General features: G+C 44.9%; 1 protein-coding gene across 1 annotated transcript in view; it reads left to right on the forward strand.

Moving 5' to 3' along the window:
* The window catches only part of KIAA0586 (KIAA0586 ortholog), a 75,413-nt gene that overhangs the window by 30,438 nt on the left and 28,978 nt on the right, over positions 1 to 15,997 (forward strand). Inside the window, exons 19-31 of the mRNA XM_063440195.1 lie at positions 77 to 264; positions 589 to 693; positions 1,841 to 1,921; positions 6,755 to 6,939; positions 7,225 to 7,334; positions 7,596 to 7,771; positions 8,686 to 8,839; positions 9,166 to 9,385; positions 9,477 to 9,721; positions 10,546 to 10,622; positions 11,288 to 11,422; positions 11,754 to 11,937; positions 12,853 to 12,977. Of these exons, the coding sequence (XP_063296265.1) occupies positions 77 to 264; positions 589 to 693; positions 1,841 to 1,921; positions 6,755 to 6,939; positions 7,225 to 7,334; positions 7,596 to 7,771; positions 8,686 to 8,839; positions 9,166 to 9,385; positions 9,477 to 9,721; positions 10,546 to 10,622; positions 11,288 to 11,422; positions 11,754 to 11,937; positions 12,853 to 12,977 (1,985 nt within the window). The remainder of the gene's footprint in view (positions 1 to 76; positions 265 to 588; positions 694 to 1,840; positions 1,922 to 6,754; positions 6,940 to 7,224; positions 7,335 to 7,595; positions 7,772 to 8,685; positions 8,840 to 9,165; positions 9,386 to 9,476; positions 9,722 to 10,545; positions 10,623 to 11,287; positions 11,423 to 11,753; positions 11,938 to 12,852; positions 12,978 to 15,997) is intronic.

The raw sequence follows: 15,997 nt of genomic DNA on the forward strand, positions 1-15,997 counted from the left end.
TCTCATTGTGATCTGTGCTGTTATAAAGTAATATGTGTGCATTGCATGTATTTTTACAATTTGTTTATGGTTCCAGGGAGAACACAGTCAGGTGGGGCAGCTCCAGTGCCCATCAGTGTTCTTATCACACAATCTCAACCAACAACAGTCACTGTCTCCATTCCTCCAACTTCTCCAAAACTGAAACAGAAAGCCACTAAACCTAACATAGCAGTGGTCGAAATGAGATCGGAGAAGAGGGATCCCCCAAAACTTACTGTAGAGGTGCACAACAGATTTCTCTTTCTCCCTTTGCTCTTTGCCCCTAACTAGACTCCTTCAGTGTGGTCATCTAAAGTGACCCGTGACAGCTGTTTGTCAGTTTGTGATGTGCAAAGCCTTAAACCATCTTGATTCCCTCACCCATGTATTTACTTTGCCTCTAAACCCACTGTAAATGCTGTAGAACGTGTTAACTGATTATCTGATTGGCCCTTTGGGATTTGCCTTTTTTAAGGGGATAAAACAGTTTTCTCAATTATTCAAATTAATAATTTGATCCCAATTTTTTTCTGTTTATTTATGTTCTCTGTTTTGAGCCCTGTTTAGGTATTGCCCTGTGTTGATATAGACAGCATAGCAAGTGACAGCACAGACGTGAGCCAAAGCACCGCCGGTACTTCCCCACCTCCACCCGCACAGCCTGATATACAGGTATGGATGTAGCAAAGTTCTCTGCAGATATGTCTTGTCTGTTTCTATAATGGGTATATCCACTCATGCTGTATGATGTGTGGAACTACTGCGGCTGGGAAATAAACTACTTGTTCCATAAATTCCTGATACAATCAGATCCCAGAAAGGATGAGGGCATCCTGACTGGTGCTACAGCTTTAGAACTTTTTGAATGTAATTGTTTTAACATTTTATCTATATAATAAAATAAAACAAAGATCAGTTCCTGCCAGCTGTGTGAAGTGTTGGGGAAAGGGTTAATGCCATCACAGTCATTATGCCTCCTATTACATGTAGTACTGCTGAATTATTCATACCCTAACACACAAACAGAACAGCCTGCACCAGCCTCTGGTTTCCCAGGGTAATTTATTCATTCTTCATTTATGCTTTGGCAACTTTTCAGTAACATCATCAAACCTTACATGCCTTTAAGTAATGGAAAACATCTGTGTCTTGTGATAAAACAGCCCGTTACCATAACATTGGACAACAGACTATATTGCAGAATGAGGCCGTACTTGATTAAAAAAGGAGGAGCTTGGAAATCTCGTAACATTTTACAGCCTTGGTTAATTTATACTATATTTTATTATCTTCTGAATAATGTGAAATTGTATGTAGCATGCAGATCATCATGACCTTACAATGTAGCTTGTCCTTAAAGGGATATGTCAGCATTACACTGACAACCTAAGCTGATGCCTTTGTGCGTTAATTTTTTTGTATGCTTTATTTATTAATCTAATTATATATTAATCAGCGTTTTTTTTGTTTCATTTTACATTTCAATTAGCCCTTCATCTAAGTTGATCGTACATGCTATTGATATTTTTAGAGTGTGTGTGTGCGTGCGTGTGTGACTCTAGTGTGTTTAACTCATTAAGAACTAATCTCTGTCTATACTTGTAGCAGTCTGGGTTGGACAGACCTGTCACTAGCATGAAATGAACTCATTATTTAGCATTGGCCATTCTCCAGATCACTGCTCTCATTAAATGTGGGCATTGACAGATTGTCAGGATATTATAGGCTGTCTGATTCGTAGAGGGTATAACAGCAACATGGGCGGATCTTACAGATATAAACACATTCTAATCCCAATATATCTCTGTATTTCTTTAAGTTACCGGTTAGTGCTGAATCTGAAGAAGAAATCCTTGCATTTCCTGGCACCTCTTTTGTCCAAGATCTGGATATGGTACAGGTAATCCTTCTCGCACGGAATCCTTCATTTTTTTTTTTTTTTTTTTTTTATATTTCTAAACGTTTCACAATGTTTTCTTCCCATAATCTCTTGAATGGTGAAGTGCTTTTTAGAGAAAGTATCTAAGAATTCTGCTTACCCAAGACTTCTTCCTTTTTACGCTGTAAAATGATGGGAGCTCTAATGACAAATCATTACATTTGATTGGATGCTTTTTATTGCTCCAGTAATCATGATACAATTCCAAGATGAAATTCTCATTTGGCATGTCTCATACTGTTGGTAATTTCATATAAAGTGCTAATGCTCGGTTAGATGGAAATACTATCAGGAATTTTATTTAAAGCGGCACTGTCATGCCGAATTCCGTTTTTTTTTTTAACCCCCCTCCCGCCTCAACTACATCCAATCGACCCCCTAGTCACCCCCAAATGCCCCTATGCCCCCCACATTACCTATTTTTTATTCTTTATTTTCTGCCCCGATCTATATTCAGGGCGCCGCCATCTTTGTGTGGGTAGGTGAAGTCCCTGTGGGACACGTCATCTGCCCACACTAGATAGCCCTGAGATTCCCGCACATGCCCAGTGAAACACCTGGACATGCGAACGGGAATTTCACCTATTCATTCATTCATCAGACAGACGAATGAATGAATAGAAAAAATCAGACGAACAAACTAACACTGTGTATCAGTGTTCGTTTGTTTGTTCGGTTTATTACAAGGAGGGAGCTACCGGCGTGCAGCTCCCTCCTTGCAATATGTAAAGACAGAAGCGGCAGGGAGCAGTGCTCCCCACCACTTCATAAGCCCCCCAGGTCCCCTCCTCACTCTATGGGGGTCAATATGACCCCCATAATAGCACAAGGGAGATTAAAATCTCCCCAATGCCCCTACTCGCTATACCGCGAGTAGGGGCATGTCCACTAAACAGTGAGCAGCCTGTGGCTGCTCACTGTAAAAAAAAAAAAAAAAGGGTAATAAGGGGGGACGGGGGACCTACTGTCCTCCCCCGCCGGCCCCCACCCCTGGACGGCGGGTGGGGGCCATAATGGGAATGAGGGGGGACCTACTGTCCTCCCCTCAGGCCCCCACCCCTGGGCGGCGGGTGGGGGCTATAATAGTAATAAGGGGGGGGGGACCTACTGTCCTCCACCCCCCGGCCCCCACCCCTGGGCGGCGGGTGGGGGCCATAATAGTAATAGGTGGGGGGGGGGGGACCTACTGTCCTCCCCCCCCCGGCCCCCACCCCTGGGCGGCGGGTGGGGGCCATAATAGTAATAAGGGGGGGGGACCTACTGTCCTCCACCCCCCGGCCCTCACCCCTGGGCGGCGGGTGGGGGCCATAATAGTAATAGGGGGGGGGACCTACTGTCCTCCCCCCCGGCCCCCACCCCTGGTCGGCGGGTGGGGGCCATAATAGTAATAAGGGGGGGGACCTACTGTCCTCCAACCCCCGGCCCCCACCCCTGGGCGACGGGTGGGGGCCATAATAGTAATAGGGGGGGGGGGGGACCTACTGTCCTCCCCCCGGCCCCCACCCCTGGGCGGCGGGTGGGGGCCATAATAGTAATAAGGGGGGGGGACCTACTGTCCTCCAGCCCCCGGCCCCCACCCCTGGGTGGCGGGTGGGGGCCCTAATGGTAAAAGGGGGGGGGGACCTACTGTCCTCCCCCCGGCCCCCACCCCTGGGCGGCGGGTGGGGTCCATAACGATAATGGGGGGGGACCTACTGTCCTCCCCCCGCCCCCACCCCTGGGCGGCGGGTGGGGGCACTAAGTAAATTCCCCCCCCATCAAGGTGACTAGGGGTGCCCAAGCCCCTAGTCACCCACCCCCCACCCAAATAAAAAATGCCGCTACCTACCCCCCTCACCCTAAAAAATAGTGAGGGGGGAATAAAATTGCTAACCTGTAAAGTAAAATTAAACTTACCATTCGACGTCTTCTTTTTTCTAAAATCTTCATTTTCAGCCCCAAAAAAGGGCAAATAAAAAAACCATCATAGCCGTCGAACTAAAAATAAAATAAAAAACCCGAGCGCAAAAAAAAAAACCCGATGAAAAAGAAAAAACCCGAGCGCACAAAAAAATAATCCATCTTCACCCATGGAGGGCTCCGCGCAGACTGAGCTCCGCAGGGCGGGGCAAGGCTTATAAAGCCTTGCCCTGCAATTAGCCTAAGAACACTCTGATTGGTGGGTTTAAGCCAATCAGAGTGCTCTTTGTCATTTTACAAGCGTGGGAAAGTTCTTTGGAATTTTCCCACGCTTGTAAAATGACACAGAGCACTGTGATTGGATGGCTTGAAATCCATCCAATCACAGTGCTCTGTGTCATTTTACAAGCGTGGGAAAATTCCAAAGAACTTTCCCACGCTTGTAAAATGACACAGAGCACTGTGATTGGATGGATTTCAAGCCATCCAATCACAGTGCTCTGTGTCATTTTACAAGCGTGGGAAAATTCCAAAGAACTTTCCCACGCTTGTAAAATGACAAAGAGCACTCTGATTGGCTTAAACCCACCAATCAGAGTGTTCTTAGGCTAATTGCAGGGCGGGGCAAGGCTTTATAAGCCTGGCCCCGCCCTGCGGAGCTCAGTCTGCGCGGAGCCCTCCATGGGTGAAAATGGATTATTTTTATGTGCGCTTGGGTTTTTTCTTTTTCGTCGGGTTTTTTTTTTTTTGCGCTCGGGTTTTTTATTTTATTTTTAGTTCGACGGCTATGATGGTTTTTTATTTGGCCTTTTTTGGGGCTGAAAAATGAAGATTTTAGAAAAAAGAAGACGTCGAATGGTAAGTTTAATTTTACTTTACAGGTTAGCAATTTTATTCCCCCCTCACTATTTTTTAGGGTGAGGGGGGTAGGTAGGGGCATTTTTTATTTGGGTGGGGGGTGGGTGACTAGGGGCTTGGACACCCCTAGTCACCTTGATGGGGGGGGGGGGGAATTTACTTAGTGCCCCCACCCGCCGCCCAGGGGTGGGGGCCGGGGGGGGGCAGTAGCCCCCCCCCCCTCCTTATTACTATGATGGCCCCCACCCGCCGCCCAGGGGTGGGGGCCGGGGGGGGAGGACAGTAGGCCCCCCCCCTCTTATTACCATTATGGTCCCCACCCGCCGGCCAGGGGTGGGGGCCGGGGGGGAGGACAGTAGGTCCCCCCCCCCCCCCCCTACTACTATTATGGCCCCCACCCGCCGCCCAGGGGTGGGGGCTGGGGGGGGGAGGACAGTAGGTCCCCCCCCCCCCCTACTACTAGTATGGCCCCCACCCGCCGCCCAGGGGTGGGGGCCGGGGGGGGGAGGACAGTAGGTCCCCCCCCCCCCCCTACTACTAGTATGGCCCCCACCCGCCGCCCAGGGGTGGGGGCCGGGGGGGGGGAGGACAGTAGGTCCCCCCCCTCTTATTACCATTATGGCCCCCACCCGCCGGCCAGGGGTGGGGGCCGGGGGGGAGGACAGTAGGTCCCCCCCCCCCTCCCTACTACTATGATGGCCCCCACCCGCCGCCCAGGGGTGGGGGCCGGGGGGAGGACAGTAGGTCCCCCCCCCCCTTTATTACCATTATGGCCCCCACCCGCCGCCCAGGGGGGGAGGACAGTAGGTCCCCCCCCCCTCATTATCTTTATGGCCCCCACCCACCGCTCAGGGGTGGGGGCCGGGGGGGGGGGGACAATAGGTCTCCCTACCTTATTTTACTCTACAGCCCCCACCCGTCGTTTAGGGGTGGGGGCAATATTTTTTTTATTTTTTTTTTACAGTGAGCAGCCACAGGCTGCTCACTGCTTACTAGACATGCCCCTACTCGCGGTATAGCGAGTAGGGGCATATTATTTACTAATACCAAGTCATTTTTACTTAGTGTTAGTAAATTTGGCTGAAAGACCAATTTAGGTCTTTCAGCCTTTTAGTAGATAGCTCCCTGATACCGTGGGAATTAGGGAGTTATCTACTAAGCGGCTGCAAGATGCAGCCACAGCAATGAATAGGATCGGAGTTTCATTCATTTGAATGAAATTCCGATCCGAACAAAGTACCGAATTGCATCCTAACACCAATGGAGAAACAGTGCTCATTCTGTTAGGATGCAATTCGGCAGTTTTGCCGGCGTTCTGTCTAAGTGACAGGACGTTCGGCAATACTGACAGGAAGCATTGTGGGAACTGGGAGGAAAGCTAGGGATCATGGGAAAATTGCTCTGACCAGCGGAAATGAAGCACACTTTGCTCCTCCGCTGGTCAGAGCTGGTCAAGCGGAGGAATCCTCCATAAGACAGAGTCCCTACTTTGTCTTATGATTTTAAAGAAAACTAAAGAAGACAGGAAGAAAAGAATAACAGATCCCGAGAGAGGGGGAGAAGAGGAAGAGATTGAGGAAAGGTAAGTTCGGCATGACAGTGCCGCTTTAAAACCATTTATGTGAAGATACATTTAGGTATAAATATATTGTGACGGAACGCTGTCACTGAGTACCATGCCCACATGTGCCCACCCACTTCTCCAGTCACATTGGACCCCCAAGGACTTGGACTGTGGACTCGGGGGTCCAACAGACTTGTTTCAGGCCCATTGTGGGTCTGGCCACACGTCTGTTTATTTCTATGGGGGGAGATATGTGATGGATGGCCTGATTTGTTAGGCGTAAGCCACAAACTTGCAGGGCCATTTTTGTGACTGGTTTCCATGTATTTAGATATCGCTGTATTGGGTACCTGTATTCTACATAGAGCAGTGTGTGTGTGTCTGTATATGCAGCTGTGGGTCAACAAAGAGGGCGGGGGGGGAGGGGGTTTGCTACATATATTAAACGTTTTATTTATGTGTTTATTTATTAGGACGAGGAGGAAGAGGATGACACTGCTGAACGGGTGCTGGAACTCGATGGTTGGACAGACACCCATCCTCCTCACTACCATGGCATTCCCTTCCCACCCCCGGCCCCAGCTCCACCTGTTGTTACAGATATCCTGGATGGGATTATAAACAGGAAGGAGACCCTGGAAAACAGACTGGTTAGTTGGTAAGTTCACCCTCCCATGCTCTATTACATAGCCGGTAAAAGTAGGTGAGTTCACATGATTGGGGCTTTTGCTAGGGAATGTCAATTTGCCTCTCAGCAAACCTCTCAGAAAGCCATGTGCCAAGTCCTTCCCATCTGCACTATATAAATGCTGATAATAATGGTCTCTCCCTAATCTCATTTAAAGAAGCTATTTTTATTATTTAGTTATTTACGATGTTCCCAGATGTATTTGCAGCAGAGGTGCTGAAATGTTAAATAAAATCCTCTCTATGTGTATTGCAGGGTGGAACAAGAAATTATGGCTCGAATCATCAGTGACATGCAACCGATGAGAGCTGACGCTGTGCCCGATATCAGCAGGGATAGCAGTGTGTCAATAACTTCTGATATTGGTATGCATGTGTTCATTTGTTTTTTATTGTTTGTTTTTTGTGGGGGGGTTTGGGCGATATGTCTGTGCCCTTGTTAGATGTGTGATCCCTGTACTTGCCTTGGTCCTACTAATATCTGCTCCAGCTGTTCCTGTTTGTTTCCATCATTTAACATCTCGTCTGTCCGCGAGCTCATTCCTACGTGCCTTGATTAATTTAAAGAGCGTCTACAACAAACACACTTCTAACCCTAATCATATTATTACATTCTTTGCCTTTCAGTGGAGACTGCAGGAGGTGAAGGCTTGCAGTTATTTGTTGATGCTGGAATTCCTGTAGATTCAGGATTAGTTCGCAAGCTTGTAGATGAAGCTCTGGCAGAGATCATTGCAGTTATGCTGGGAGAACGAGAAGCTTGCGGTGCTCCTAACACACAGCCAACCGAACCACCTCGTCAGGTGATCATAATTTAATGCATTTTAAGGGGTTTCTATCATTCAGTCTTCTTGTATGTTTCCATTTTCATCCATTTAAAGGCACCAAACAAGCCTTGCACTCCTAAGATGCATGTGCATGCAGCACTGTGCCTTAACACCCCCACCGCATCGCAAAGCTTGGCTGTGCTTATGTTTAAATCAGCAGGGACCAGTCTTGTTGGACTTTTCTTCCCAACAGCTGACCAAGAATTCTGGGTGGTGTAGTCCATCCATAGCTTGGGGGCGAATGTTTGGAACAGCTTATTAGGAGTTCGTGCTTGCAGCTCACTCTAGATATGCTGGCATTTAGATCAGCAGTTTTCAACCCTTTAACCTCAGTTTATGGTTTGATTAACTGCCCAGTAATTGACTGAGAATTCTGGGAGGTGTAGTCAGACTATAAATATAGGCTACAGCCGAACTCCTAGGATTTGAATAAGTACTTGCTGATACACTTTGTTTAGAGGTTAGAGTTATCCAGACCTTTAAGATAAATTTCAGAAGAAGCTACATAAATTCTCAGTCCGCTATCTGCTTCCGTTACATATATTATTGATATATAATCTGTAAACTGCTATCAAATCAATGTTTTAAAAAAAAAAATGAATGTGGTTGTTGTGTTTTGTCTGTTTTATTCAGGTAAATTATCTAAATCTCTGCAATGTGTTGTGTGAGGTACATTTGGTGATTAAATGTTGTTAGATTTACTTTTCCAAAATATTTCTGTCCTAGATTACCTTTTATTTTTTATTTGTTTATAAATAAATAATCTGGTGATTTATTACAACGTAGCTAATTTTTTATCTGAATCTGAGTGTTTTTGTTTAATATATTTTCCATTTCACTATAGGTAGAGCACTATATTTATAACCAATCATTCTGTGTTCCCATTGCAGGTCCCAGAAGAGGCTGTGCCTACCCCCCAGTGCACACCGCCTGCATCTCCACCCCTATCTGTGAGAGAACCGTCTATGGTGAAAACACCCGTCCTGTCACCGCAAACATCACTAGAAGAGCCAATATCTCAAGCTGAAACCGCTGAAAATGTTGGTGAGTGACTCAGTAACAGTTTATTTCTCATTCTGTACATCACTCCATCTCTTTATTCTTCCCTTCCTCCTTCCCTCTCTTCATACCCCCTTCATCCCTTACTCCATCCCTCGCTTTTTCCATCCCTCCCTCTCTTCCATCATGCCTTCATCTACTTCTCTATCCCTCGTTTCATTCCTGCACCCGTCCCTCCATCCCTTCACTTCTCTGAAACTGATAAATCTGTATATAAACATTTTCTGGTTCAAAGGGATATATAACTATCGATGCAAAAACACTGCATACTATTCAGAATATTTCTCTGATATTTATTTATTTATTTATAGGACTACAAATTGTGAGAAGTCCAATTCACACTCCTCCGATTACTCCACCTGTATCTCCCCCCAGAGTGGTAACTCCAACGCCACCTGTGTCTGAGGCCAATGAAGACCAAGCAGATACACACAGACCTGATCTTACCAACCCTTGGAGCAGTCTGGAACTGCCCTTAGATGAAGAGAACCCCCATTCTGTGAAGGAGCAAGTTCAGTATAAAGACGCAGTGTAAGCAGACACATATTGATATATAGCACAATGATCTGTTTACTATGTTCACTGTATGGTTTTACCAAATATTTTTTTATTACTTTGATAGTGTAATGACAGTGGCAGAAGATGAAGAGCCCGGCAGTTTGATCTCAGATTCCCCTGAACCAGACAAATCTCCGATATCTCCCATTCCTCAACCAAGGAGCCCTTCGCCTCCACCCTCACCTAGCTCTGGACCTTCTACGGTGCAAAGCAGCCTCACCGTCACCATCACAGACACAGACAGCCTCGATCGACCCATCTCAGAGGGTGAATTCTTGCACAGCTATGGACAGATCGCTGCTGCAAGAGGTAATACATGCTTAAGAAATGTTTTATATTCTTCAAAGTGTAATGGTTTTAAGTCTGCATGTTATGGCAGTAAGATCTAATTTGGTGCCTTCATTGTAGACTCAAACTTTATGTACTGTGATCTGGATGTTTGAGTGCCTAGGTCCATTTAAAGGCCCCATGTCCTGCCTAAAAAAGTGTCCGTTATAAATAACCATGACTTGGTTTACAAACCTGATTTTCCTTGATGCTCAGCTTGTGCTTTGGCTAATGTCACTGATCTTTGTTCATGCAAATTACTGAATGAACATCATTGGAAATGAAGTCAACAGCTACTGGTCAGAGGTTAGCCATCACTGCCCTATTGCCACGATACGCCGGCTGGTTTATGTGAACAGATTCCTGGCTTCATTGCTTGGGAGCACATTGGAATTCCATATGAGAAAATATCAATATATCCTTATAAAATTGCTCTGTAACATTGACATGTGTTTTTTAGGTGTAATTACCTGCAAACCTTTTACTGAATTGTGCAGAGTTTAAGGCTTTCTAATATTGAACATCCATTTATTCCTGTGCATGAACTCGTAATGCAGCCATAAGAAATAACCCATGCCCCATTATTGTCCATTCGGCCACGTTACTCCGAACTTTTGACACCTCAGGCTCTTGCTTGCTAGGGATTTAAAGGAGAATCGTATATGAGAGGATTCTAACACTTTACTCCCTATAATATTCTATTTATAGCACAAAGGGTTAATACAAAAGTGCATTTCTGAGTATTTAGGCAGAACCAGATGGCTGCAGCATTAGTATTGTTTTATCTCTTTATTTCTGTTCCATAGCTTTGGCAGAAGATGGATTGCTGGTCCCAAATCTGTCTGGCAGCTTGTCCAGCACTCTGAGAGATGCCAACGACATGGTAAGGAAGATCTGACATTTCAAAAAAGTTCCACAAGTTCCACGCCTTTACCTAGGACTTGAGATTGTTAGTATGGATGTAATATCAGATTGTTTATTTTTAGTGTCCTATAAAGTAATACATCTGTAAAAAATCTCTTATAGTCTCTTATAAAATAGTAAAACACGTTGGGAACCATGATTGATATATCTATAATAAATATCGGCTGACTCCTAAGTTAGTCGAGTACTCCTTTACCCTCACAAACTACCAATGAGAGAAATATATTTGTTTACAGTTAATTGAAGTTTATCAACTGTAACTGACTGCTTTTTTTTTTTCTGCACTCCTGTTATTCCCCATTGTCCACACACTTCCTGATCTATCTCTTCCCTCGTGTGTGACCTCCCTAATGACTGAATAGCTTGATGACTATCCACCTCGCTCTATGTACTGTGGGTGTTAATATATACCAAGCACTATGCTGTGCAATGTGGTTCTCATCGTGTTATAGTGGGATGTCGTACTGGGTGTTGTAGGACTGAACAGATGTGTACATTTGCTATTGGACTGCGGAATATAGTGAATGATGATACATGAATAAGTAGCGTCCCTGATTATTTTGTTTAAATAGGGCAGTATACACTTATACAGCTAATGCAAACCGCTAATATTCTTTCTTGTAGGAGTATGATCCTCCCAGCGAGGGGCAAGTAATCCACAGAGGCCAGAGGGGAGCTCATCGGGATCCTGTTCTGTCAGCCCTATCCAAATTAAATCAAGATCTGCTTTTACCACAGGCAGTTTTATACCATCCCCAGGTATGTGATCCCTAACACAGATTTGTACAAAATGAAATGTGTATATTACCTTCCATACTGAAATGGTAATCAAGACAAATGTTTTCTCAACCCTTTGGCACTTGATAACGTTAACCATTCTATTTTCAAGTGCCAGAGCGAGTGAGACCGGAGATCCTGCTGGCTGGCTGCTTCACACCTGGGAGTTGTTGTGAAAGTCGGAACTTGTTTAATAAGCCTGAAGGGGCATGCAGTTAACCCTTAAAGCCCTTTAGCAAACTGAAGTGCTTTCGGGGACTGGAGGGTCCCTTTAAATGTCACTGACTTGCTCCTGGTGTCACAAACTCTCTAGGACTCGGAGGATGAAGACAGCACTGGAGAGATCAGCGAAGGCCAAAGACCGCGTTTCACGGCGGCAGCAGAACAAGTTCTGGTGGGACACTCTGCCATCAGGGGAAGACCTGCTGATACCAGTCACACTGATGGATTTCCAGGACAGCGACCATCATCACCAGGACTCGTCCAAGGGGAACCAGGTAACGTCATAAAATGCTTTCAATCTTTGGCTGCTTGCTCAGCACAGCCATTCCTTATCAGGCTCATTACTTGAAGATGCAATCCGCTTATTTCTTTGTTCTAAACCTCCAACACGTTCTAATTTCTGTTAGAATTAACTACTGGACTTGGTAACCTACGTCTTGAATTTGTCTAAACAGTGAGCATGCATGAAGCAATGTTTCAGGACCATTTTTAGCAAATTCGAGATTATTCTATTTTACATTTTGTGCTGATGTGACACTCTTTTCCTCTGTGGGAATATCCCCGTTGCAGGGCTATGTAAAACAGATACTTTAAGCTTTATAAAGGACAGTTGTCGTCAAATTGTATCTCGTTTTGTAAGCGTTTATCACATTTAATGAAACTTAGTGATTTTTTATTTTTTTTTACATGAAGAATAGATTATTTTTTTGGGGGGGGGGGGGGGGTGATATCACTGTTTTTATTTGGCTGAACGGCCATGTTAGGTCAGATTCTGCTGTTGTCAGACCAACTGCTTTTCAACCTAACTTTCTGTTGCTGTGACTTCGCTGTGTGAACCTGCAGCAGCAGCAAGTTAGATTGAGCGGCAGTTGGTCAGATAACAACAGAGTCTGACCCAACATGGCCATTCAGCCAGATTAAAAAAAGTGACATTTTCTCATACAAAACAATATACATCATTTAAAATACATATCACTAAGTTTCATTAAATGACATAAACTTAAAAAAAACTTCAAGAGGTAAAAATTAATTGTAGTGGTCGTCTTAAATCTATTTATAATTAGCTATGCATACTTTGTACCTATCTAGATCTTTGCATTCCGTGTGTTCATCTCAATGTATCCTGCTACAGGCTGGCAAATGTTTCCTTACATTCATTAATTATTGATATATCGTCTTGGTTTGTATAGGACTAAGCCATGCAGGTTCCGATATTCTGAGCTCCGGCCCGATGAGTGTCAGGGAACTGGAATCTCGCGTAGTGCCGACTCCATATGGACATCCTTCCAGTGGTGACCACAGACAAGCTGTACAGGTAAACATTAACCTTCCTGGGCAAGGCCATGCTACACCACCACGCAAAACAAAGGGTAATATGCTAATCTGAGAGCCTCTTCAGGATCCATAACATCCAATGTCTTCATCAGAATCTGGTCCTTAAAGATTATAAGCCAGCGTAGAACGTGGCCTATTATCAGTGAATAAAGGGATACAATCATTAAAAAAAAGATTTTATGGTGGCATGAGTATTCACTGGTTCTTCAAGGCGTAAAGTCCTGGCAGTGAATTGAACAGTAAGACTGTAGAGGCATGATCTATACACCACAACCTCTTCACTAAGCTAAAGTTGTTGTGGTGACTATAGTGTCCCTTTAAGTATTTTGACCTGACCTGCTACCTGTCTTGACTTTCCTACTGGTACCTTCTGATCCGGCTCTGTGTGACAGTCACATATACCACACTTGTCCTTGACCTTAGCTAATATATTGCCTATTCTCTTGCCTGTTTTTGTTTAAAGCCTGACCATTCTAAGGACCACTAATGCACATTGTAACCTATACCCTGGTTAATAATATCAGGTTAGGGGCTGTGTTGGCTTCCACACCCCGACATAGAGAAATCAAAGGTAAAAATCAAATCTTCATAGCTTACACCTATCCATGAGCACTAGACAAGTTGTAAATGACTCACGCTGCTTTACCTTCTGGGTTCATCTAACCTGATATATTTTTACAAGTTTGACTGCCAGGATGTAATGCAGCACAGTTAAATGCTCTTGCTGCAAATGCCATGTGTTTTACATCTGGGATTGTTTTCACTAGTACGACAAACAAGACTATTTCACCGCTATACTCATCATTTTTATAAGGAAAAAAAAAAATGTCATTTGGTTACTATTTAACTTTCATACATATGAAAGCAAACAGCACTTGGAGCCGTTGTGAAAGTTGTATTGTTTTGTTCTTTTTATGGTTAGCAAGTTGTAAAAAATGTGTTTCTGTCCAGGAGGCAGCTCTATAAAAAAATAGTTTTCTAGACTTACTGACTATTTCCATTGTGTGCGGAGCTAACCTGGATTTACAGTTCTGTTTTAAAAAAAATGGGAAATGTCATCAAGCTTTACCTGGAAATATTTTGTAGACCATATTCTGCCATTGCAGTGAGTCCCCACCAAAGGCAGATCTGTGGGGCAGCAATGGCCCACCCCGGCACACAAATGTTCCAATGCTGAAGCTGCATAAGATCTTTGCTTCTGGTAACATGGTTAGGTCTTCCTAGTTTCAACTCCACAGAGCTATATGGAGTGTGAATGCTGTCCGACCTTTCCTTCCTCATTATGTGCCAGAGCATTGCCACGAGGGAGACGGGCAGACAAATCTGTGCCATTGGTAGGAATGTTTGCCTGCTACTCTGCTAGGCACCATGGACTTTACTGCCTCTTCAAGCAGAGGGGCCACCAGCACCTAGATAACCACTGGTCCCCATTGGGTTTCAGATAATTGAAATGTTGGACATTTATCTTGTCAAGAGGACACAAGAAATTAATAATCAATTAATTGCAGTAGTGTCTTTGGACAGGGGTATACTGTGTAAAGTTTTACTGCTTGCACTTATCTGCTGCTATAATACCAGGTGATACATGTCACTCAATGAAAAGTGCATGATAACATACCTCTTTATGTATTGATTGATTTTACTCTTGTTCGGAAGTGAGGTTCTGTGTGTTAAGCTTTCTACTTCTCATCTCCGGCATCTGCGGAGAAATGCTATATAAGTGCAGTGTGCTCGGACATACGTTCCATAGAAACATACGCGTGCATGCACCTGTGCTTAACGGTTTTTGCATGGCATGCCCTGGATGTACCAAAACAGCCAGACTTAAAGGTAAAATATATTTTTACAAAACGAGCCAGCTGGGGATATTAACAAAAAATAGCACAACCCTTAACTAACTTTTAGTTAGCAATCTTCATTATAGATTCATGTTGCTTTCGTACAGCGCAGCCCTTGCCCTCGCCAAACAGTCCTACTTTTCCTCTCTCATTAGTTCATGCTCCCGCAATCCCAGACGTCTCTTTGACACTTTTAATTCCCTTCTCCGCCCTGCTGTGGCCACCCCCCAAACTAACCTTACAGCTGATAGCTTTGCATATTACTTTACTGACAAGATTGAACAGCTAAGGAAACAATTCTCCCCTCCTTGCCTTTCTCTTTCTCAACCACACATAAATCATGCTTTCCCTACCCTTCAGACTTTCTCCCCAGCTACTGAACAAGAGGTGGCTGCACTTCTCCATTCCTCTCGCCCCACCACTTGCCCACTTGATCCTGTCCCATCTCACCTCATCAGATCTCTCTCCCCTTGTCTTGTGCCTATCCTAACACACATCTTTAACTGCTCTCTCTCTTCTGGCACTGTTCCTGCTGACCTTAAACATGCCACTGTAATACCTATCCTGAAAAAACCATCTCTTGACCCGTCCTCCCCCTCTAACTATCGTCCCATATCCCTGCTCCCTTACTCATCAAAGCTTTTGGAAAGACTTGTCTTTACCCGTGTGTCTCACTTCCTTAATTCCAACTCTCTCCTTGACCCTCTTCAGTCTGGCTTCCGCCCTCTCCACTCTACTGAGACCGCTCTTATCAAAGTGACTAATGACCTAATCTCCGCTAAATCCAAAGGTCACTACTCCATATTAATTCTCCTTGACCTCTCTGCTGCCTTTGACACAGTTGATCATGCTCTCCTCCTTCAAACTCTTCAATCACTCGGTCTCTGTGACTCTGTCCTCTCTTGGTTTTCCTCCTATCTCTCCCAACGCTCATTTAGTGTCTCCTTTTCCAAGGATACCTCCTCCCCTCGCCCTGTCTCGGTTGGAGTTCCCCAAGGCTCTGTCCTTGGTCCCCTTCTATTTTCTCTTTATACTGCCTCTCTTGGCAAACTTATTACCTCTTTTGGATTCCACTACCACCTGTATGCTGATGACACTCAGATATACCTCTCCTCACCGGACCTCTCCCCGGCCGTCCTGCAACGTGTCACTGCTTGCCTCT

This window comes from Pelobates fuscus, chromosome 13 (genome assembly GCF_036172605.1).
Source record: "Pelobates fuscus isolate aPelFus1 chromosome 13, aPelFus1.pri, whole genome shotgun sequence".
Lineage (NCBI taxonomy): Eukaryota > Metazoa > Chordata > Amphibia > Anura > Pelobatidae > Pelobates > Pelobates fuscus.